The sequence below is a fragment of the Crotalus tigris genome, unplaced genomic scaffold, assembly GCF_016545835.1.
Source record: "Crotalus tigris isolate CLP2741 ecotype Arizona unplaced genomic scaffold, ASM1654583v1 scf7180000019068.10715455, whole genome shotgun sequence".
Classification (NCBI taxonomy): Eukaryota; Metazoa; Chordata; class Lepidosauria; order Squamata; family Viperidae; genus Crotalus; species Crotalus tigris.
The window spans coordinates 2920538-2945215 of NW_024097358.1; the positions used below are offsets into that span (position 1 = coordinate 2920538).

The window sequence follows — 24678 nt, forward strand, 5'->3', positions numbered from 1 at the left end:
GTATATTTCTTATTTTAGAATTAACTAGGAGAGTTTTTATTTAAAACTTCTATGTAACATTTTAGACCCATAATGGCAAAGAATGAATGTTTGTTTTGCTTTCTGAAAACATCTTCTAAATATGGTGATTTCCCCCATTTCTTAATGGTAAAGCATGCAAGCCATCATGTATCATATACCACGTTAATTGTGAAGGTAATTTCAAAGGCAGAAAAGATGGCAATAGTGGGATATTTCAAGTTAGCATAAGGGTTGGAAAAATTTATTTACAAATTAGAGAAAATATACTAATATGAACCACATAGCCTGTTTTGCTTTTTCTCAAACTGCATTTTATTTATTTACTGTCATATGCCATGGCAATCCAGCAGACTCCAAATGCTTTGCATAACCATTACAGTAAAAATGTTATGAACAAACCAATATACTGTTGTTGTTAGTTGCAAAGTCGTGTCCAACCCATCGCGACCCCATGGACAACGTTCCTCCAGGCCTTCCTGTCCCATCTTCTGGAGTCCATTTAAGCTCAGGCCTACTGCTTCAGTGACTCCATCCAGCCACCTCATTCTCTGTCGTCCCCTTCTTCTCTTGCCCTCCATCTTTCCCAGCATCAGGCTCTTCTCCAGTGAGTCCTTCTCATTAGGTGGCCAAAGTACTTGAGTTTCAACTTCAGGCCTTCTAAAGAGCAGTCGGGGTTGATCTCCTCTAGGATTGATCGCCTTGCAGTCCAGGGGACTCGCAGGAGTCTTCTCCAGCACCATAGTTCAAAGGCTTCAATTCTTTGGCGCTCAGCCTTTTTATAGTCCAACTTTCACAGCCATACAATGCAACTGGGAAAACCATGGCCTTGACTATACGCACTTTTGTTGGCAGGGTGATGTCTCTGCTTTTTAGTATGTTGTCTAGATTTGCCATAGCTTTTCTCCCCAGGAGCGTCTTTTAATTTCTTGGCTGCAGTCCCCATCTATGGTGATCTTGGAGCCCAGGAAGATAAAATCTGTCACTACCTCCATTTCCTCCCCATCTATTTGCCAGGAATTGAGAGGGCCGGATGCCATGATCTTGGTTTTCTTAATGTTGAGTTTCAAGCCAACTTTTGCACTCTTCTTCACCCGCATCAAGAGGCTCTTTAGTTCCTCTTCATTTTCTGCCATTAGAGTGGTACCATCTGCATATCTTAGGTTGTTGATATTTCTCAATATACTGTAAGAATTACAATTCATAACTAATTCATCACTAGGGTTACGAATTTATACAGTTCATAATTCTAGTGCGCAAGGAACTGTCACCATTCTATACTCAAGGCATTCCAAAAAAACAAACCCCCTTTTGTGGGGAACTATTTAATTTCAGAGAATATACTATTCCTCTTGACATCTACTTTGTTCTTGGGGCTTATACCATAGCAGAATATTCACATCCCACACTTGACTAGGTCAGCCAGGCAACTAGCAGCTTTTCAATATTTAACACAACCAAGTGTTTTTTGTTTTGACATACGCAAATCCAGAATCCAGACTAAATCCACTAGTATTTCTATGCAGACTCAACTGACATCATCCACATTCTGCTCTTCCTGTTTCTGCATGTGGCAAGAGATTTTCACTGTGCGATGGATAATTTAAAACAGTGGTTCTCAACCTTTTTAATGCCGCGACCCCCCCCCAAACCGGTCATAAGTCGAGGACTACTCAACCGGTCGTAAGTCGAGGACTACTCAACTGATGCACCACCGTTGACAGAATGGGACTTTTGGCGGGCTCAGCAGGGCAGAGACAGCCTGGACAATTCCTATTGGCTTTTGAAAGCCAATAGAATGAGACTCTATTCAATTCTGGGAGTTGAAGTCCACATGCCTTAAAATGGTCAAGGTTGAGAAACACTGGCCTAATCTGTACCGGTGCGAGACCTCGGTTTTCTCCATTGGATACAAGGATGCGTCGGAATGGCAGCTAATGGAGCAAACTCGCAAATAGCCGCGTTAAGCTTGCTACCAACCCAAATAATCCAACTTCCTTCGGAATAAACGGGATTCTGAGCTAGGCATGGGCGGCCAGAGAGCTTCTCCGCGAACAGGATAGCTTCTCCCTCACCAGGAGGGTGACTCAAAATGGCAGCCTGAGGCGGCGAGCTGAGGCTACCTTCCGCGGCACACGTGACGTGGCCCCGCCCCGTTCTCGGGCTCCGCCTCCTCCTTCCCCTCCCCGCCGTCACTCCCCGCTCCACCAATTGCGTCACAAGGACCCAATTGCCCGCCGCCTCTTCTCCTGGCTGGGCGGGGCGTCGCGGGGAGCGGCACCGCTCTCGCGGCCTGAAAGTCCTCCGCCCAATTTCTTTCCGATATTCGTCGCACCCGGCATCCGGGAGCCAATCCCGTGTCGCTTGGGGGCGGGGAGTGGCAGGCGGCGCCGCCAATGGAGTGAGAAAGACGGCGGGCCGCGAGTGGGAGGAGCCTCCGGCGACGGCGGCGCAAGGTGTGTGAAAGGTCGTGCCGGAGGGGGCGTCTCGATGGGAGTCGTTATCCGGGCGGGAATCGGCGGGACCGCCGGCGTCGGGCCTGCACAGGTGAGGCGAGCAGCGGGGCCGAGGGGTCGGGCAGGGGTCAGTCGGTCCCCAGGCTCGAGATCCGGAGGCGCCTTTCCATCCGCGGGCCTCCTTCTCCCCCCCCCACCCGCCTTCGTCCCCGTGGATGCGGCTGCGTTATCCTCCCTCCCTCCCTCCGTCATCCTCCAGACGGGCTGGACTACAACTCCCATCATGCCTCAGCCAGCCCGTTGGGACGCCTTGCCTTGGCATCGCCCTTGCCTGTAGTTTTTCTCTCTCCCATTTGCATCCTGCGCGGAGTCGGGCAGGACGCGGCTTCCTCTCTTCCTCGGAGAGCTCGGGGCCCCTCCGTGGGAGGGGAGGGGGCTGGTTTGTACCTTCACAACAACCCTGCGAGGTAGGTGGGGGAGAGAGAAGGTAACTGACCCACGAAGGGCACTTGGGAAATGGCATGGGCGGGGGGGGCTTGGTCCCTTCACTGACTTTATTGTGGGGGGGGAGAGAGCTCCTGGGGGGGGTTTCTTTCCTAACCTACCTCTCTCTCTCTCTTCCACCCCCCCGCCATTTTATTCCAAGGGCATTTTAATTCGGGATTTTTGTAAAGGTGTCCAAGGAAGTCATAACATGTTCTTTTTGTTTAAAGACTCTTCTAACATTTTGAATGGGATAACTGAAATGTAATCATGGAGAGACTCTACAGCAGTGGTTCTCAACCTTTCTAATGCCGGAACCCCATAATACAGTTCCCCACGTTGTGGTGACCCCCAACCACTTATACATCACTGGGTGCCAGGGGCGTGGCCAAAGAAAAGGGGGAAAAAATGGCGGACTGCGTTGTTTGGCGACCCCCGTGAAATGGTCGTTCGACCCCAAATGGGGTCCCGACCCACAGGTTGAGAACCACTGATCTACAGGGTGGCTGGTGGTCAAAAACAACTGGGTGGCATTGAATAATGTACAAAAAGGAAAGACTTTGGGTTGGGAAGCTGGGTGCTTGAGATTCGACCTGCTCAAAGGGACAATAATCACAGAAACCTTAACGGGGAAAAAAATGGGTAGGTCGGTTTGCCTTGGGCAGCAGAAAGGAGATGAAAGGTGGGGCTTTCTCAAAAGGTCATGAGGAATGTCTACGAAGAGCTCTCCTGGATCAGCTGAAGATCCTTCTAATCTGGGATCTAGTTGGCAGCCCTAGTCTGCTTCCTTGACAAAATTCCTGAGCAGGATATGAAGGCGATTCAACCCTCCTAATTGCTTCTCCTATCTTAATTGAGAGGTATGGAGAGAATAAGATGCATCTTGAAGATATCCGTGATTAAATTCCCCCCAGAAAGAGGCAAAGAACAATAAAGCAGGGGGGAAACATATAGAAATTGTTGTTGTTGTTAGTTGCGAAGTCGTGTCCGACCCATCACGACCCCATGGACAACATATAGAAATATGTCTCTATATAATGGAGGCACTTCTTTAAAAGTATCAGCTGCACCAAGGTGGAAAGGAAATTGCTCCTTCGTAGCTTGTTTTTTTTTAACAGCCCAGGAATTCAGGGATGGCAAAAGAGGATTTCCTCTTTCAGTTTCCTCTTTCATCTCATACAATTATTGTACAGTGATTTATTTCAAGGGTACCTTCCACTCAGCCTCCGCCTTTCTCTCTTCCTGAATGTCCTTTCTTATGGGAATTCCAAATTTCTTTGAGGTTGAATTGATTTTGGATTATCACTTGAATCCCAGACATGAACCAATTTCCAGGGACTCCTATATCCATTATGAAAGGCCATATTTGTTTTCACCTTCCCGCTTTTTCCTCTTCAAGGGCAGTGTTTTCCTATAGTATAGCCTTTTCTCTCCTTATCCTCTTGTTTGTCACTTTATAAGCTGTTCATATTAGAATACCAGTGGCTTTGCTTTGGGAGGTTCATGTGCTGTGCCTCACTTTTCTCCTGGCATGGTTTATAGATGGCATTATGCTAATCCAGTGGTTCTCAACCTTTCTAATGCCACGACCCCATAATACAGTTCCCCATGTTGTGGTGACCCTCAATCACTTATACATCACCGGGTGCCAGGGGCCTGGCCAAAGAAAAGGAGGAAAAAATGGCAGACAGCCTTGTTTGGTGACCCCCGTGAAATGGTCGTTCGACCCCAAATGGGGTCCCGACCCACAGGTTGAGAACCACTGTGCTAATCCTTTCTCTTTTCTCCCTCCTGGTTTTTCCACTATACAGAAAAGAGACAATAAAAGGAAACAAAACTACTGTCAAAGTTTTAAATTAAACACCTATTTTTACAGAGTAGATAGATCAGATGTGTTCTCAGTTCTAGATGATAACAAGCCGGTAGATTTAAAATTTTTAAAAAAGCAATTTGTGTAGTTTGTGAAGAAGGTGAGGATTTTTTTTTTTTTTTTTTTTTTACATACAGTAGTTTTTTAAATGGAAGTTGGAAGCGGGCCTTGTAGAGATGTTAGAGCCAGTTTGGCATAGTGATTAAGCTGCTGGCCTAGAAACCAAGAGTCTGAATTGTAGTCCCGCCTTAGGCATGGAAGCTGGCTGGGTGACTTTAGGGCTAACCATTCTCTCTTAGCCCAACTCACCTCACAGTGTTGTTGTTGTTGTTGTTGTTGTCATGGGGAAACTAAGAGGCACCAGGAAGAGCTATTAAGTATATACGTTGCCTAGATGGATGAATAAATAGAATAAAAATATAATAATGTTGCAGATTCAAATCTGCAGGAGTAAGTCATCTGCATTAGCAAAGATGGAGTTTGATGACTTGAAAAACTTCCAACTCTGTGATTGTTAATGGTTCCTGCACTGCATGTTTCCTATTATTTCTTGAGTTAAGGTGGGGGGAGAGAACAATGCATCTACACCTTGTTTTTTTGGCCATCGTTCCAAAGATGAAAAGTGATTTCACCCCAAGTTTTTTGCTTCAAGAATTCTTTGACAGTTAATCCCTTTTCAACTGTACTTGACCCCTTAATGGGTAGTTTATATATCTTCTAATTCTTACATCACACGTACTTCTCCCATCTTATGTAGCTGAGCTGTGCAGTCTATTCTTTAATAGCTTTTTAGGGGTTTTTGCTATTTATTTGGATTATTTAATGTCACGTTAAGTAGCTTGCCAGGAAAAAATTACACAATCGCTTACAAAATGTGTTAGTCCAATTAATGTGTGAGGAGGCCTAGACTAGATAATATCTTGCCTTGCCAGGTACAAAACTCTTTGGTCCTCTGGAGTTAATTGTGTTATCAATTTAATAGTTCTGTTGGGTTGGGTAAACAAATTCCTGTGGTGTCTTGCACTGAATATTACTGTTGCTGTATAGTTTGGTTTTATGTCCTGATATAAATCCTGATTTCTTCCTGATAATGATTCCTGGAATCATGATTCCTTGGAATTGCTATCAGAATGGAGAAATGAACTGCAGTTCAAGTGCATGTTTTTGCCTATTCAATTGACACAGAATTGCATGTATTCTTCCATAGTTTCTGGCGTTTAAAAATAGTTTTTTACCCAGCAATAACCATACATTTTCACCAATGCTGTACTTATTTATCAATAAGTATTAAGATACCAAGATAGGGGCTATGGCGAGGTCAGGAAATAATTCGATTGCCAAGTATTTTACTTTTCAGAACCTTCTAAATCGCTTTTAATACAAAATATTGCAATATCTTTTGGTAGATTTTTTTCCCATTTCTTGATATTGTCTACTATATTTCAGCTCTAGGCATTGTTTTCTGATATTTTCTGGTGAACCATCTGCAATTTCAATGTATTCCTTTCTTGCACTTAAAACAATGTATGTTTTCTTTCGACAAATTACTTGTATAGGATGCCCAATTTTGTTGGAAAAGCATGGATTTGAATTTCTTACTTTGGTCATATAACAAATCTTCGACGCCTCTTTAAAAATGCTGTTTTAAAAACATTCTTCAGATTTTATGGGATGTTTGCTTTGTTTATATGAGATAGGAGAATTTGTGCCAAGTCTGAAATGACTGAAAACATTCTCTTTTATTGCTCTTCAGACCCTTTAACAATATGGTATAAAGCTTTAACACATTTGTGGCCTTTTTATTGAGGCAACAGATTTGTAAAGGGTTTGATTGGCTTTTGGCATGGTGATTAGTAGAATGAAGTTTTTCCTTTGCACTAAGAAGTCCAGAAATATGATTTTTTTTTAAAAAAATTGTACTTTAAACTGTAAAATACAGATTGCATATGAGAATACTTTCTTTCAAGTGAAGAAATTGGCATGTTAAAGGAAAAGTTAATTGTCTCTGATGTAGCTAGCAGTTTTCAGAAGAAATAAAGGAATGACAGAGGTTATGGGATGAGTAAGGCAGATTACCAGAATTCTTGTTATTGTAGTAAAAATAAGAAGTTGCCTCCTACAAAATTAAGCCATTGGGATATCTGAGAGTGGCTGCAAATAAACTTGTGCCAAGAATCAATAAGTAATATAAATGAAAACTTGAAATTATAATATTGAACCATAGAATAATAGGTTGGGAAATCTTGGAAATTCTAGTCTAGTCCAATCCCTGCTCAAGCTGGAGACCTTATAGCTGTTTGATAGCATTATTGATTTTCTGTTTTACTTTATGACTAATTTACTGTATTAAAGTTGTACATTAACTGTATACACCAGTGGTTCTCAACCTGTGGGTCGGGACCCCATTTGGGGTCGAACGACCATTTTACGGGGGTCGCCAAACAACGCAGTCCACCATTTCCCCCCCCCCCCCTTTTCCTTAGCTGTGCTACTCCCTTTTATTCTATTGGCTTTCAAAAGCCAATAGGAATTGTCCAGGCTGTCTCTGCCCTGCTGAGCCCACCAAAAGTCCCATTCTGCAAACGGTGCTGCACCAGTTGAGTAGTCCTCGACTTACGACCGGTTGAGTAGTCCTCGACTTACGACCGGTTGGGGGTTGCAACATTAAAAAGGTTGAGAACCACTGGTATACACGCACACACACACACACACAGAGAGAGAGAGAAATATATGCAAAACATGCACATAACGCATTTGAACTTCCTGTGTTGTAAACTATATCAAAAACAAAAATCTCATTGCTATTGCTACTAATGTAACCATTTTAGGAGTGAATATTTTACAAATGAGTTCACTTCCTTTCAGAACTGTTATACAAGCCTGAAAAGAGTCTTGTAAAAATGGACGTAAGCCTGTCATTTAGCATTTAATGTCTCAATTTCAATTACTGTATGTGGGAACTGCTGCAAAAGAGCAAAGGGCTCCACCTTTCAAAATGCTATTTAAATGCTGTTTAAATAAGTTGATTAATAAATGGCAGGACATCCTCTGCTCCCTAGAAATAATTGCAAATGGTGGCATAGCATTGCATTAAAATAAGCACAAAACTAGCTTCATAATTGAGGTGCTTTGGATACGAGTCTAAATTCCCCAGGTTAAAATGTGAAGTGTTTTTAAAGTGGAGAATTTTAAAACGCAGCTTGTAATATAGACATAGAATGATTTGGTAAGCCCTATCAAAGTTTTATTTAGACAAAATCCCACGGACAACAGGTAGTCCCCAACTTAACGACCCCAATTGAGCCTGTTGCTAAGCGTGACCGTTAAGTGAGTTTTGCCCCATTTTACGACCTTTTGCCACAGTTGCTAAGTGAAGCCCTGCGGTTGTTAAATAATACCGTTGTTAAGTGAATCTGGCTTCCTCATTGACTTTACTTGTCAGAAGATGGCAAAGGGGGATCACATGATTCCGGGATGCTGCAACCGTCATAAATATGAATCGGTTGCCAAGCGTTTGAATTTGGATCACCTGACCACGTGATGAACATAAAATTGATTTGCATTAATATGAAGATAATTTTTATGCACATTGTTCTCCCCATGGATAAATAATGATGTAGATGCAGTTGAAGGGGCTTCTGTCTAATAGATTTATATGGAATAGCTTAAAAATAGTATAGCAGAGGGCTTTTGTTTTAAGTAGGATACCTATGCTTTGTTGTGACTTGTTTCTCGTGTGAGTTGCTGCTGCCAGTAAAGTGATATACAATCTGCTTTTGTTTTGTAGGTTGATTTTGCATTGGACTTCATATTTGCTTAGATGGTCTGGAGTTTCCTGTTCTTAAGAATAAGTCTCATACTACACAGGTGGGTTTTGTATGCTTGGAATGCATTGTTTGTACAGTATTATAATATATTAACTAGCTATTGTTTCTGCCAAAGGACCAAGCCAAGCAAACCAGGAAGTAATGGAATATTCCCTCTCTGCCTCTTTCCTGTACGTGCTTATAGTCTTCTGGTTAAAATTTGGGCCAGGATACTATATCAAATAGGATTACAAAATTAGAGAGTGTAATTCAGATTACACATTTAAAGACAGACTTGATATCCTAGCGCAGGGGTGTCAAAAACTGCCGGCCCGCGTGCCGGATGCGTCATGGCGAAACCGCACCCATCCCATTGCCGGCAATGGAAAAAAAAAGTCACGATACGTCATGACACATCATGTGACGTAGTGAGTTTGACACCCCTGTCCTAGTGAAACATCCTTTTTTCCATTCCCCCCCCCACTGGATTAAGGTTTGAAACGAGACATAGTTTATTAGTCATAAAGTAAAACAGATAATCTACAGTACTATCAAACACGTGCGGCCGTTGTATAAAAAAAAACCTGAAGAGCATTGATAAAAATGTGGGTTGCTCCTGTACGGTGCATAGTCATTGCCTGTGTGACTAATATCTCCAACAGAAAAAAGGAAGGTGGTAAAATATATTCAATCCATTTCTGAGCCGTTCTAAACGGCCTTCCTTTTGTAAGGGATTACGTGCATTTTATTTAGCACCTTTTTGTAATGGGAATGTGTGGATGAACTTTGGGGGATGAAGGGGAAGAGATGCTGTCTAGAAAACAGGTAAAAGAGACAGGAGCCCCCGGTTGGCTTAACAGTCAGAGAAAGAAAAGTAGGGAGGACCTGCCCTAATGGATCCAGCAGTTAAAAAGTTTGTACTTTCAGACTTGCAAAATAGATTTGTCAACCCTCCCAGGTAAACCAGAGGGGAAATACAGCTGGATGAACTAAATCTATTCCGTTCATAGAATTTTGTTAAGTCTAACGCAGTGGTTCTCAACCTTTTTAATGCCGCGACCCCCCCCCAACCGGTCGTAAGTCGAGGACTACTCAACCGGTCGTAAGTCGAGGACTACTCAACTGGTGCTGCACCGTTTGCAGACTTGGGACTTTTGGCAGGCTCAGCAGAGCAGAGACAGCCTGGACAATTCCTATTGGCTTTTGAAAGCCAATAGAATTAGACTCTATTCAAGAGAGTCTGTTCTATTGGCTTTCAAAAGCCAATAGAATAAAAGGGAGTAGCACGGCTAAGGAAAAGGGGGAAAAAATGGCGGATTGCGTTGTTTGGCGACCCCCGTGAAATGGTCGTTCGACCCCAAATGGGGTCCCGACCCACAGGTTGAGAACCCCTGGTCTAAAGGCACAAATTTCCTGCCAGCTCTTTTAACTGCTTGATCGGTTAGGGAGGGTCCTTCCTAAATTTCTTTGTCGGACCCATAAGCCACTGGGAGCTCCACCCTCTCTTGTCTGATTGTTTCCTAAGCAGCATCTCTTTCCCATGCTCCTTTCAAGGTCATCTAACATACCCCATTAACCTTCTCCAGTGGGCTTATCTTAATACAATTAATTGAATTTGTCTTTCAGATAAGGCTTCTTTCCTTGGTACATAGCTAAGCCACTGAAATGTAATAAGCAAATAAAAGATTTTCCAGTGGAGTAAATATTTTTCTCGGAATAAAAACTGCACCGTTTTAATCTAGAATGAAATGTGGGGTTCTGGGTAGTACTCTTAGATTGAAGAAGCTTTTATCATTTGAAAATGTGGCAGTAAAATGGATTCATTTATTTTTATCTCACCTGTATTATTTTTTATAAATAACTCCAAGTGGAGAATGTACTTGATACTCCTTCCTATTTTCCTCATCATAGCAGCCCTGTGAAGTGGGTGGGGTTGAGAGAATGGCCTAAAGCAGTGGTTCTCAACCTGTGGGTCGGGAACCCATTTGGGGTCGAATGACCATTTCACGGGGGTCGCCAAACAACGCAGTCCGCCATTTTTTTTCCCCTTTTCCTTAGCTGTGCTACTCCCTTTTATTCTATTGGCTTTTGAAAGCCAATAGAATAGACTCTCTTGAATAGAGTCTAATTCTATTGGCTTTCAAAAGCCAATAGGAATTGTCCAGGCTGTCTCTGCCCTGCTGAGCCCGCCAAAAGTCCCATTCTGCAAACGGTGCTGCACCAGTTGAGTAGTCCTCGACTTACGGCCGGTTGAGTAGTCCTCGACTTATGACCGGTTGGAAGGTCACGGCATTAAAAAGGTTGAGAACCACTGGCCTAAAGTCTCCCAGCCAGCTTTTACGTCTAAGGCAGAACTAGAACTCACAGTCTCCTGGTGATTGGCCCAAAGTCACCCAGCCAGATTTCACACCTGAGGTGGAACTTAACGGTCTCCCAATTTCTTGCCTTCAAAATAACCTTTGATATCAGATCGAGAGACTTCTTTCAGTTACGTGAATCAAACCTCCGATGCTGAACTGGACGAAGCTTCCTTGAGTTGAGTGGGCTTAGATTTGAAAGCTTTTTTTTTTTTTTAACTTGATAATTTAATAAAGGACTATTGCACCTCGTAACAATTTTGGTTGCCAAACATCTGTTTTCCAAACATGTTTTTTTTTTTTCTTTTTCAGATAGCAAGATGAGTTCCTTAATAGAAACCCCTGAGCTGCCGGCGGTGTTTGATGGGGTTAAATTGGCTGCTGTCGCTGCTGTTCTTTACATTATTGTTCGTTGCCTGAATCTGAAGAGCCCAACCGCACCTCCTGAGCTGATATACCAAGACACACCTTTAGCCCGCTTCCTAATCAAGTCGTGCCCTCTCCTAACCAAAGAGTGAGTAGCCTAGCCGTATATGGAACTATTTGGCTATTTTGTAATAGTAATAGTAGTAAAGTTGGAAGGGACCTTGGAGGTCATCTAGTCCAACCCCCTGCTCAGGCAGGAAACCCTACACCATTTCGGACAAATAGGCGTCCAGTCTCTTCTTAAAAACTTCCAGTGTTGGAGCATTCACCGCTTCTGGAGGCAGGTTGTTCCACTGGTTAATTGTTCTAACTGTCAGGAAGTTTCTCCTTAGTTCTAGGTTGCTTCTCTCCTTGATTAGTTTCCACCCGTTGCTTCTTGTCCTGCCTTCAGGTGCTTTGGAAAATAGCTTAATTCCCTCTTCTTTATGGCAGCCCCTGAGATATGGGAATACTGCTATCATGTCCCCCCTTGTCCTTCTCTTCGTTAAACTAGACATACCCAATTCTCGCAACCGTTCCTTATATGTTTTAGCCTCCAGTCCCCTAATCATCTTTGTTGCTCTTCCCTGTACTCTTTCTAGAGTCTCAACATCTTTTTTACATCGTGGTGACCAAAACTGGATGCAGTATTCCAAGTGTGGCCTTACCAAGGCATTGAAGAGTGGTATTAATACTTCACGTGATCTTGATTCTATCCCTCTGTTAATGCAGCCTAGCACTGTGTTGGCCTTTTTGGCAGCTGCAGTGCCCTTTTGATTTAGGGGTTAACGAGGTAAGAGGAAGCAAGGTACAAAACTGGAAGCCACCTCATCAGGTTAGGCTCTTTCTTGACGTCAAAAAAAGCCTTGCCTTACGAACCTCATCCTACACTAAGTGAAATTTGCTTTGCTTAATTAAAAGTGCCCGCTTTACAAAAGTCTATAAATCCTGGAGGGAGAGCCCAAAATTGATGTGGCTGAGGAAAACATTTGTTAAAGTGAGTTTTGCCCCATTCACTGGAAGTTTTTTAAGAAGAGACTGGACAGTCATTTGTCTGAAATGGTATAGGGCTTCCTGCCTGAGCAGGGGGTTGGACTCGATGACCTCCAAGGTCCCTTCCAACTTTATTATTATTATTAAGTGAATCAGTGCAGCTGTTAAGTTAGCAACATGGTAGTTAAGTGAATCTGGCTTCCTCATCAACTTTGCTTGTCAAAAGGTTGTAAAAGGGGATCACATGATCTTGGGACGCAGCAACGGTCCCAAATATGAAAAGGTTGCCAAGCATCTGGATTTTGGTCACATGATCATAGGGATGTTACAAAGGTCGTAAGTGCTCATAAGTTGCTTTGTTCAATGCCATTGTAACTTTGCACAGTCACCAAACAAACTGTGGGTAAGGTGAGGTCGACCTATACATCTGAAACCATCAATTCAGCCCGGATCAAGGTGTGGTTGAATTGGAGAAGCTGCAAAACCACTTCTTGGAAAAAAAAGCACTTCTAAAGGCCTATACCTGAAGTTGAAATTCAGGTAGGGACTAAATCGGCCAGTCTAATTATAGACTAAATTGTTTTGTTTTGGATATTTGAAGGAGCTGTACATATTTGCCTTAGGAAGTCTTGTGCAATCTCAGACTCCCTTTGTAGTCAGTTGCCAAGCCTCTGGTTTCTTTTCTTTTTTTCTTTTTTGCACCCTGTGCTTCTGAATGGCTGTGAAAATATGTCAGTAACACCTGTCTATTTCACATTCTGTCCTTGAACCATTTGGGAAAGGGGATAGATGTGATGTAGGTTAGGGCTGCAAATAATCCTTCTTATTACTATCACTTCTTACTGTTTGACAGTGGTTTTTATAATGTGTTCTGTAAGATCTTCCAAGGACTTACTTTAGTCTTAACCTGATGATAATGTTCACTTACAGTGCATGTTTTCGAGTATTTTGCAGTGCTTCACTTAGGGCATTACTCAAGAGATGCTTATGATATGAATGCTGCTGTGGCAGTTTAAGAAAAAAAAGGGGTAATTAATTAAAAACAAAAACTTACCCATTATTTAAAAATGTCCTGGGTCTCTTCAGATGCAACCCTTACGTCACCTTGTGTAAATAGTTTGTGCTTTTATGTTTTATGTTTTCATATCCTGAATAGTGATTCCCCTGTGCCCCTTTGGAGAAAAACAAACTGTTGGTGCTTCCCCCCCCCCGCTGAATATCTCCCATTGATCACCGTTTAGAATTTAAGCCTCAACCAGCAGCCCTCTTCAGACATTTTAAAACTCATTCCACTTAATATTGCATGACAAGAGAATAAGGCTATACGTTTTAATTCCGAGTAACAAAAGCCCCCTGAAGACACAGTCAGCTTGTGCAACTCACCCACTGTTTCTTATTGCCAGACAATGAATGCCTGCCTGGTGCTTTCTTTGGAGAAAGTTTACTAATTGGATTATCCAGTTTTGCTACCGATATCAAGAAGGTTTTCACTTGTATTGTGTGCTGGCAGAATACAGTCTGATTACTGCTTTTGCCCCACGGTAATCTGAGTGCATTGTGAAGAAAAGTTCCCTCCAGGCCTCTGAGTTTGGTGTGTAACCATATGCACACATGCAAATAACCCTATTCTCCTCTCCCATCTGTGCTTAGAAGTAAAAGGAAAGCAATGTTGGTTCTTTGGGTGGTTGCTGATTTGCAAACCCACACTTTATGCTAACTTGTTATTTGGCTATTGTGTCTGAATTCATGGAACACTGAACCACAGGGAAATGCTCCACTGCTTCAGGGAGGCTGTTTAGCTCTGATTTTGTATTATACTTCTACAGGTTTTTGTGCTATATCAGTACTTGTCTTACTTCTTTACTTTGCTGACTACTCCTATTAGTTATATTATCTTTTTTTTAAAAAAAATTTTTTTTGATGTAAGGGAGCCATGCCAGGAAGTATTTTAGTTCTAAGGTATAATATACTACTAAAGGTAAACAAATTGTCATTAATTCTGCAGTTAATATCAACATAATGTAAAAAATTAACACTAATAATAATAATAATCAAAACTGCAGATATGACGTGTAAAGTTTATCTGTTCCCCCCTCAGAAATATTGAAGCTGATGAGGTATGATGTTCTTTGGGAAACACATACATACACACAAAAGAGGGATGGGAAAGCATCAAATAGCTAGGAAATAAAGAGCCATTTTCTCCAGAAATGAACCAATTACTTTTTAACTTTTCTGTATCCTCAGGAACAAGTAATTCTTATGACATCATGAGTAGAAGTCAGCATATTCTGCCCTTTCCCAGAACATTGAACACAAAATTCCTACCCTAACCCACAAGTAAAGGCACGATATTATGTTACGTTTGCTCATCCATAGATCTGGAAGACCTGCTTCTCATAAATATTTTTTCAAGGAACCAATTTTGTTCCTGAACAATATCTGCATTATACAAGTAACTGATGCTAAACTTCTGTCCCCTCCAATGGGTTTACATTCAGCTAAATCTTTTCCTTGTGAACTAGCAAAACAACAACAACAACAAAACACCAACGTCCAGCAATATGTTGTATAACTTTTTAATTAGCTGGATCTGTTGTAATGGGTTTGTACTTAAAAACCCAAGACTTTGACAGATAAAGTAATTCTAGGAGTTTTTAAAACACCTGCATTTAGACAGCTTCAGAAATGACAAATGATACAAAGTGTGGAACAGGGAAAAAAACTTGCTGCGATTAAATTTGGGGCAGAATGCATGGAATTTTAATTGCTGTGTTTCATGGTGGGAATTCCAAGGATCTTATTGAAGCTTAGGAGATTTTACATACTTCTTCTAGCTTGATCTAACAAATGGATAACAACACATGTAGGTCAAACTGTACTTTTCAGTTCTAATAAAATCAGCTTGTGAAGCAGTCAAGTTTTTTCAAATAGGCACATGAAAAGTAGCATTCTCAGGTCACAGTTGATGGGATTTAATTCTCTTTCCACCAACTCAGTTATTACATCAATCTGGCTGTTTGTTCTGGGTCACCTCCAATTCATTCAACAATAGTTAATACTGGTCATAACGTAATACATCTGCAAACAGCATGCAGCAAAGGTCTGAATATCCCTAGCATAATTAGCAAGATAGTGTTGTTCCACCACTCCCCCTTAGCAGAATACTTGAATAATAGGGATGTGCCAAACAAGGGGTTCCAAGCATGATTCACTGACTTTTTGGAAGCCACCTGGATTGAGGTTCTTGATATCCGTGTGGCATTCAAGATATCAATGCCCCTTGATGATATTTCAGAAATCTTGAAAGACTTGACTGTTCTGGTTAGGGTGCTTGAGACTCTGGTAAGGTTATTTGTAGGTATGTTAGCCCAGTGGTTCTCAAATCTTTTTAATGCCGTGACCCCCCAACCAGTCGTAAGTCGAGGACTACTCAACTGGTGCAGCACCGTTTGCAGAATGGGACTTTTGGCTCTGCCCTGCTCAGCAGGGCAGAGACAGCCTGGACAATTCCTGTTGGCTTTTGAAAGCCAATAGAATTAGACTCTATTCAAGAGAGTCTATTCTATTGGCTTTCAAAAACCAATAGAATAAAAGGGAGTAGCACAGCTAAGGAAAAGGGGGAAAAAATGGCAGACTGCGTTGTTTGGTGACCCCCGTGAAATGGTCATTCGACCCCAAATGGGGTCCCGACCCACAGGTTGAGAACCACTGGGTTAGCCAGACTTGTCAGTGAAAGATGTATGAATGTCTCTACAAACAAATAGGATAGGATTACAATCCTAGTGATCCCACCGCCTTAACTTTATTGCAGTCAGAGATTCCATGACATCACAAATTCCTTGGATAAGTGACCAGCTCTTTTTCTCTTTTTTGTTCCTGGTGTCTTCTGCAGGCTCTTTCATTCCTTTTTGTATGCATGCCACTCTATTACCCACCGAGCATTTCTATATTCCAACTGTCTCAACTTTTATTGCCCTTTCATATATTTTACTAAAGTTTATCCTAATGTAAAACACAAAGAGAAATGAAACAAAGTTAAAGAAAAATGAGAGGTACGGAAAGAAACTGACTTCTGATTTTTTTTAATGCAACAGAAAACAAAAACAAAAAAAGTTACAGTCAACCCTTTGCTTCCTATTTTTCTATGACAATGTTTCAAGCCATTTCTATATCAGCGTTTGAAGTCATTTCTATAACAATGTTTCAAGCCATTTCTGTAACAAGTATTTCAGCTTTTCCTCCCGATAATGAGGATGCTAATTACTTTACAAGCTGCATTCAGGTTCTTGAGCAACCTTGACTAGCTGTTATTTGACAGAACATTGCTGCATGAAGTGCAAGAAGTGCCAGCGTGACTCTCCTGCCCCATAAATTTGATCTAATGTGGAGCAGTACAATTAGCCGCGGTGCCAATGTCCTTACTTGCACTCAGTCCAATTTGCAGGATCCAAAGTTTTTGTGGATGGCAAAAGCAGCATCTTATTGTTGTGACTCAGGGCCCATCTGTTTGTATATGTGTGCATCATCCCCAACACATGTACCGAAAAGATGGAATAATGCTACTTCCATCATTTATCCCTCTTGCAGATGCCTTTATATATGGGATGTGTGTATGCATGTGTGTGCATGCCCGCCTCCTGCAAAATGTGTAATCCTTTCAGTGAGATGCACCAATCCAGTATGCATATGCTTCAGGTTTCCCTGAAACCCTTGCATTGCTCTAAGGAGAACTTAATACATATTGAAGAGGTTATGCTTTGGATTATTTCATAATACTTCCAGAAACTGAGACTTTTTTCTCTGGGCCAAGGAGTTAGTCCTGAAAATATTGTACTATTGGTGGGTCAGTTGACTGATTGGTCCTGTGCAAATTAGCATGTCTATTATTCAATTTTCAGCCTTAAAATTAGCAAGAAATTCCAAAATGCCAAGGCTTCTGGCGGTTTTCATATATTTCCCCTCCATCTGTAGCCTATGGTGAGCTCCCCTGTGTCCTGAGTGCTTAGTCTGTGTAACTCCAAATATCACAGAATGCCTAGAGGAGACTTCCCTTTCCACTCGTTGAAAAATTTCAACATCTCAGTACTGCAGTAAGGGTGGAAACATTTTGAAACATGTTCTACAGATAGAATGGGAGTGTAGATGTGATTTCTCCACCTCCTACTTGTAAATATCCCAGAGGCTTTTGATTGAGCTCTGTAAGAGGCTAAATGGCTCCTGACTTGATCAATGGGGCCATTCTTATGTATTTCTTAATAATTAACCTCTAAAGAAAGCTAGTCCTGTTTGATAGTTTGGAAATGCTAGCCAGGTGTTTTTCTGGCAGGATGGTACTGTTGAAAGCGATATCCCTCCATTTTTAACCTCTTCATTTCCTCTTCTTTGTCATTTCTCCTTTAGTATATCTGGAACCATAAATTTAAGATAAAGGACCATCTGTTTTAGCCTCAGTTATGGCACTTTCTTGATGAGTCTAATACATAGGTTGTTTGCTCTCTTAAAAGATGCTGCCTTTGGAAGTGTTTTTTCAAAGGTCACTAAATTATACCCAGTCCTCAGATTTGCCATCTGTTGCCCCATGGCTTTTAACTCTGACCTCTGCTATTTATTTGAGCTATCTAGATTGTACATTAACTTAGGTAAACATTTGTGTCCAAGATGGCTTGCTAACAAAGATCTACCTTTATTTATGTGGCTTGTCTAGAAGTAAACAATTGTGTCCAAAGTGGCCTGTTAATAAATTAAAGATCTTTTGTTTAGATTGCTTTTACAGAGGTAACCATTTGTGTCCAAGGCAGCCTGCTAATCAATTAAAGATACTTATTTGTTTGTTTGTTTATATTGCTTTTATGAATAATGTATATAGAATTGTAACTCTGAATTATTACAATGATATCCTGTACTTTGGTTATTCCTTTATTTTCTCCTCTATTCATTTCATTTTTTTAAAAGCACTTTTTATGTATGTGGTTCCTCACCACCACCTTTCTCTGAAAATGTAAGTATTTGCACCATCATTAAAGATGTGTCTTAAGGCAAAAAGCGCATGTTTGCAATTTGTTTCAATCCATGCCTTTCCATTTTCTCTTTAGGTACATTCCACCTTTGATCTGGGGTAAGAGTGGGCACATTCAGACTGCCCTTTACGGGAAGATGGGGAGAGTAAGTTCGCCACATCCTTACGGGCTTCGCAAGTACCTCACCATGTCAGATGGCGCCACAGCCACTTTTGACCTCTTTGAACCGCTAGCTGAAAACAGCAGCAAAGGTTAGCCTGTGCCTATCTGTTATTTCTCTACCCGGAAGTTTGAGTAAATATTTGCAGAAAGTACCGGCTGCAACATTTACTCCCACGGAGAGACTGGAGATTTATTGGCTTTATAATTCTGGCCTGAGTTTCAGCGTTTGGTCTGGTGGCCTGACTTTGGAACCTCTGGCCCAAGAGCTGGCTATGTGGTGTGTACAAATAGAGATTATTTTTATAGCTCTCAGATAAGAGGCATTGAGTTCTTTTTTAGGGCTAGAATGTCAAATGTTATTCCTGTTACTCATAACGATCACTCTGTGAGATAGGCGGCTATATACAGATAGTCCTTGACTCGCCACAGTTCATTTAGTGACCGTTCCAAGTTACGACGGCAGTGAAAAAAAAGTTATGGCCATTTGTCACAATTAACCACCTTTGTAGCACCTCCGTGGCCACGTGATCAAAATTCAGACGCTTGGCAACTAGTTCGTATTTTACGACCGTTGCAGTGTCCCGGAGTCACGCAATCCCCTTTGGTGACCTCCTGGCAATCAAAGTCAGTGGGGAACCCGGATTCGCTTAAGAACCAGATTCCTAACGTATCAACTGCAGCCATTCACTTAACAACTGTGGCAGGAAAGGTCGTAAAATGAGGCAAAACTCACTTAACAAATGCCTGGCTTAACAACAGACATTTTGGGCTCAGTGGTGGTCGTAAGTTGAGGACTACCAGTCAATCAATCAATCATGCTTGGGATTAAGGTCTGTTAAATAGACTGTAAAGACTGGGATCCCCCCCACCCCACCCTGTTGAGGAGCTTAATTAAATCTGAAACCTGTTTTGTTTGCTTGAAAGAATTCCCCCTAACGTTATACGCGAAGTTGTCCGTTGGAAGGGAAAAGGCGCCATTGGGTTTGAAGTATCCAGGTGTCTTGGAAACGTCTGCCCGATGTCTAAAATATGTTCCTCTCCAGGGCATTCCTTTTGCCAAAATAGCACGTGGCTCGTTCTTGTTTGCCACTGCAACAGAAGCTTGAACAGCAGAGGCTTTCCAAAGTAACACTCTGCTCTTACTGTAGCTTAATTATTGCTTTGAAAGTATTATTTCGTCTTCCCCCAAAGGATACCTTACTTTCCATTTGTCACACAGGCGTGAAAAATACAGACCAAAAACAAATCCCTTCTCATCCAGTCTTCTTTCTCCTTCTCCTAAAGAATATTCTTGAGAAGGGAAGATGTCATGAGGCATAAGTAACACAAGCCTCATTCATAAGAGGTTCAGAGCAGCTAAGCTTACTGGCAGCTTACCCCAAGTTGCTTTAAGACCACCACCTCCAATTTGAAGCTTCTCAGAGGTAGTGGAAGAATTCTCTGCTCACAGAGCCAGTGACTGTGACAGCTTAAAGTTAGATTTCCCATTTGACAGGCGTCAACTTAGGAAAACTGGTTTAAAGCCTTTCTGAGAAAAAACAGGATAAACATTCTGGGGGCAGGGGTGCATGCATGCTTTTATTTTCTCCTGGTTGCTGCTTGCTTGCAGAAATTAACTGAAAAAAGCCTAATGAACCTGGCTATGAGATGAATAAAGAGAGGGGATTTAAAAAAATTCTTTCTGGAATTGTAACAACTAGTCACATTTTGAGAAGTTGTCTTTGTCAGCGACTGCTAATTGGAGAAGTTGTTTTCAGTGATGCTTGCAGTAACTTGTCAAAATAAATTCTGGGTCATTTTAAAGAGCTTGGGTAAACAAACTGAAGTTGCGTAATGGATGTCATGTTTCCTCTCTCTGTATTGTACTGTAGCATAATAAATTGCCACATTCTGAGCAAAAGTATGTGTGTATGAGAGAGGGAGGGAGGGAGGGGTTGGAGAGAGAGAGAGAGAAGAAATGTAAAATTCGCTTTGTTCTGAAATTAGTCTCCATAGATTAAAGTTAGTGAATGAAATGTCATTTTGCATCTTCCATATCCAACTTCTTAAAATTCTCCCTCTCCGATGTTTTTATTCTCCAGAAGATATCACAATGGTCATCTGCCCTGGAATAGCTAATCACAGTGAGAAGCAGTACATCCGAACCTTTGTTGACTATGCTCAAAAGAAGGGCTACCGATGCGCTGTGTTAAATCACCTCGGGGCCCTTCCAAATATTGAGCTGACATCGCCACGCATGTTCACGTATGGTAAATATTGGCTCACTCTTCCGTCTTCTCCTGTCAGCGTTAGTTCCTTGCATGCCTCTGTTCCTAGTGTCCAAGGTACGGGTGGGTCTAATTTGATCAATGGCTCAGCTCACACTTTTACAGTAAGCCCTAATGAGCTTTGCTTGGTTTGGTCTGACCATGTGAATCCAACCAGGATTGTGGTCTGTTAAAAAACATAAGTATATGTTGTTAAATCATGCTGAGGAACAAAATATGGCAGAAGGTTAATTCAATGAAAAAAAGACTTTTTTTTCAACATGGGCATGTTTCTATATGCATGAAGAGAAAGGACAGAGAGAGCTGTTTTCTCGTAGGAATATACATGCAGTGCTATAATCAGTTCCTTTAGCTTGACTCAGGTAGTGCAAGAAAACAGAGTGAGACGTAGCTTACTATAGGACTCTTGGAGAGTAGCCCAAGCTGATACATCTTAAAACCCAAAGGATAGGAGTTAGCACCAAAGGAAGAATTTGTTTTTCCATTGAAATCTTGTTGGTTCCTGCCATTCTTTGTATCCTGTTGTTTATGATGAGTAGTTCAAATCTCTAGTGTAAAGCCTTTGGCATCACTTTTTTTAAAAATATAATTATAGTCTGTAGCCTCAGGAGATTATTCTGGAGTGTTATTGAGCAATCAAAATGTTACTGTAATGTTCTGCCTTATCTTCTATTTCTCTTATGCTTTATTTACCTATACTCAGGTTTGACACTCGAAAACAAAATCCTGGTAGAAAGGATTTTGCCCGTTATGCACGTGAATAGATAGCAGCTTGATTCCAGCCCTAAAACATTGTACATATAACTTTCCAAAAGTTCACACCTTTAAGCTTGAGGACCCTGTTGTTCTCCAGATGTTGATGAACTTTGGCGTCAAGGAGCTGAAGCCAGTATGGCCAGTGCTAAGGAATGTTGGGCCTTGGCCATATCTTGGGTTTCCCACCTTACATATTGATCAAATGTATTAATATTGCTCCTGATGTGGACTTCAATTCCCAGAAATGTCCAGCCAGCATGTCTTTCTTTTCACTGTTTCATAGGTTGCACCTGGGAATTTGCTGCTATGGTGAGCCACATCAAGAAGACATATCCTCAGTCCAACCTTGTTGTTGTTGGCTTTAGCCTTGGTGGAAATATAGTGTGCAAATATCTTGGCGAGTCCCACATTAACCAGGACCGGGTGCTCTGTTGTGTCAGTGTGTGTCAGGGGTATAGTGCATTGAGGTGAGTTGACTTCTGAGCAGGAGGACAGTATAGTTGCTACTGTGTTTCCCCGAAAATAAGACTGAGTCTTATAGTAATTTTTGCTCCAAAAGACTCACTAGGGCTTATTTTGCAGGGGAAATACGGTCTTATTTTGGGGGAAATATGGTACTAAATGCATCCGTTTGACTGACAATCTTATCTGGGGCTTAGTTTGGGGATGGGGCTTATATTACGAGCATCCTAAAAAATCATGCTAGGGCAGTGGTTCTCAACCTGTGGGTCGGGACCCCATTTGGGGTCGAACGACCATTTCACGGGGGTCGCCAAACAACGCAGTCCGCCATTTTTTTTCCCCTTTACCTTAGCTGTGCTACTCCCTTTTATTCTATTGGCTTTTGAAAGCCAACAGAATAGACTCTCTTGAATAGAGTCTAATTCTATTGGCTTTCAAAAGCCAATAGGAATTGTCCAGGCTGTCTCTGCTCTGCTGAGCCCGCCAAAAGTCCCATTCTGCAAACGGTGCTGCACCAGTTGAGTAGTCCTCGACTTATGACCGGTTGAGTAGTCCTCGACTTACGACCGGTTGGGGGTCGCGGCATTAGAAAGGTTGAGAACCACTGGGCTAGGGTTTATTTTCCAGTTGGGTCTTATTTTGGGGGAAAACATGGTAGGTGCTTTTGCTGAGGGTAGAGGAAGTAAATCATTTCTACGTATCTTGTACTCAACTGTCTCTTTCTACTCCTTTTGCAAGATTCTGTCTTTTTGGAAATTATGACATTAGGAGGCAACCTTCAGCAGTAATCCCAAATCTATATCAAATGCAATAAAGCAAAGACTGCAATCAGACAAGAAAATCTAAATATACTACAGATAGGAAATTATTATAGAAATATAAAAGGAATTAACAGATCTGAAAGAGTAAAGGCAGTTGCCTGCTGCTGGGAAAAAAAAAAACTATCTCTTTAGGAGGGTATTTTATTTTTCTTGGGCAAAAACTCAAGTGATCTTTCAGTCTGGTTTGGTTCAGTCCAACACTAACAGAAATACAACCATTATCTTAATCTGTCAAGTATTGGTTTATCATCCCAATACACGTATTTCATGGGTTAAAAACTTCTCTTGTGTTTGTTTTCAATTTTAAAATGGCTAATTTGGTCCCAAATGCTATTGAAATCCAATGCTACAACTCCATCGTAACTAAATAAAAAGTAGACTGGCCAAAATTAAGGGGCTTTATTTTAGAAAGATTAGACAACATATAGATCTTATTAGTGTACCAAAAGCACATTAATTATCCGGTAGAATTGAGCCATATCCATATTAAAAAAAAATATCAACTCAGTTCGACTCTTAGTTTCTCACAGATTTTATATTTCAGGCTACAAAGTAGCCGAAATTTTGTCCAGATTAAATCTTGAAAAGCAATAAGATTAGAACAGTGCAAGCTTTATATTTTACATCTTATTTTGTCCCTCCTCAGACTTATCGAATTGAACTGGAGGAAAGTGGGAGGATACTGTACTTAGTGGGAAAATGGATCTGACACCTTTTTGCAAACATCTTGATAAGATGATGTTGCATGTTCCATACGTACGCAGTGAAGAGTTTGGAAGACCATAATATAACACAGAAATTTTTTTCCTTAAACCAAGTAATTGGTTTAAGTGATGATGTAATGTATTCCCTGCCCAAACCTGGTTAAATATCAAAAGAAGCTTTCAAATCAGGTTCTGTATTGATCTGTACCTACTTGGCCAACTTTTGCAATGTCTGATCCTTCAGCTGATTTTAGAAATGACACTTTGAGACAATATAGGACCGCGTACTCTTTTCGTAAATTTTTCTTTTGCAAGTTGGTTGGCAGCTTCGTATTCCTGTTTTTGAGGATTTTGTTCCCTCTAATGGTTGACTTTTTAATAGCACTTCTCTGTCATTGCCTAAGTTGTGGAAACTATGCCTAATCCTCAACACATGCCTCTAATGGAGTTTGCCCTCTGTGGTTGTTAAAAGAACACAGACAACATTGTTCACTAGGGCCTGGATTTGCCCCAAACCAGAAGTGTCAGTTTTTAGCAAAACTCTGCCGAAACTCGCTCATGTGATTGCAGGATGGCCATCAAGGCAGCCATGTCACTGAGGTACAGTCACATGATCGTGGGTGGGGTGACAGCCATCACTTCAGAATCGGGTCATACCTCCCCTTTTTCAGATAACTTGTAACTTCAGATGGTCGCTAAGTCGAGGACCACCTGTGTTGCTAGCCCCTAGGAAAAGATTTAAAGGAGTGATGTTGCAAATTAGCGTCTTGTCACCATAACCTTACAATAATTTTCATTAACTGGTTTTATTTATTTATTTTCCTCTCTACCATCGTTAGGGCACAGGAAACCTTCATGCAGTGGGACCAGTGCCGGAGATTTTACAATTTCCTCATGGCAGACAACCTGAAAAAAATCATCTTGTCTCACAGGTGTAGAAATATATCTTATTTTGCTCTAAATGTACGGCATGCTGTGTAGATGGATTGCAATTTTTACCACTCCAAGCTAGTTAGTTTTAATCAGGTTGGATAGATTATTTACTGGATTCATCTGGATGAAAACTAGGGCATTTAGCTTGAGAGATGGTCTGTTATG

General features: G+C 41.4%; 1 protein-coding gene across 2 annotated transcripts in view; it reads left to right on the forward strand.

The window, feature by feature from the left end:
* Window positions 1–2433: 2433 nt before the first annotated feature.
* The window catches only part of ABHD2 (abhydrolase domain containing 2, acylglycerol lipase), a 32651-nt gene continuing 10406 nt past the window's right edge, over window positions 2434–24678 (forward strand). Inside the window, exons 1-7 of one of the 2 annotated variants that reach the window (XM_039359350.1) lie at window positions 2434–2565; window positions 8615–8694; window positions 11303–11504; window positions 18484–18659; window positions 20652–20819; window positions 21877–22060; window positions 24420–24512. In XM_039359350.1, the coding sequence (XP_039215284.1) occupies window positions 11311–11504; window positions 18484–18659; window positions 20652–20819; window positions 21877–22060; window positions 24420–24512 (815 nt within the window). In that variant the 5' untranslated portion in view covers window positions 2434–2565; window positions 8615–8694; window positions 11303–11310. Of the gene's footprint in view, window positions 2566–2788; window positions 2942–8614; window positions 8695–11302; window positions 11505–18483; window positions 18660–20651; window positions 20820–21876; window positions 22061–24419; window positions 24513–24678 lie in introns of those variants that run through there. The other variant, XM_039359351.1, reaches the window with a different exon arrangement.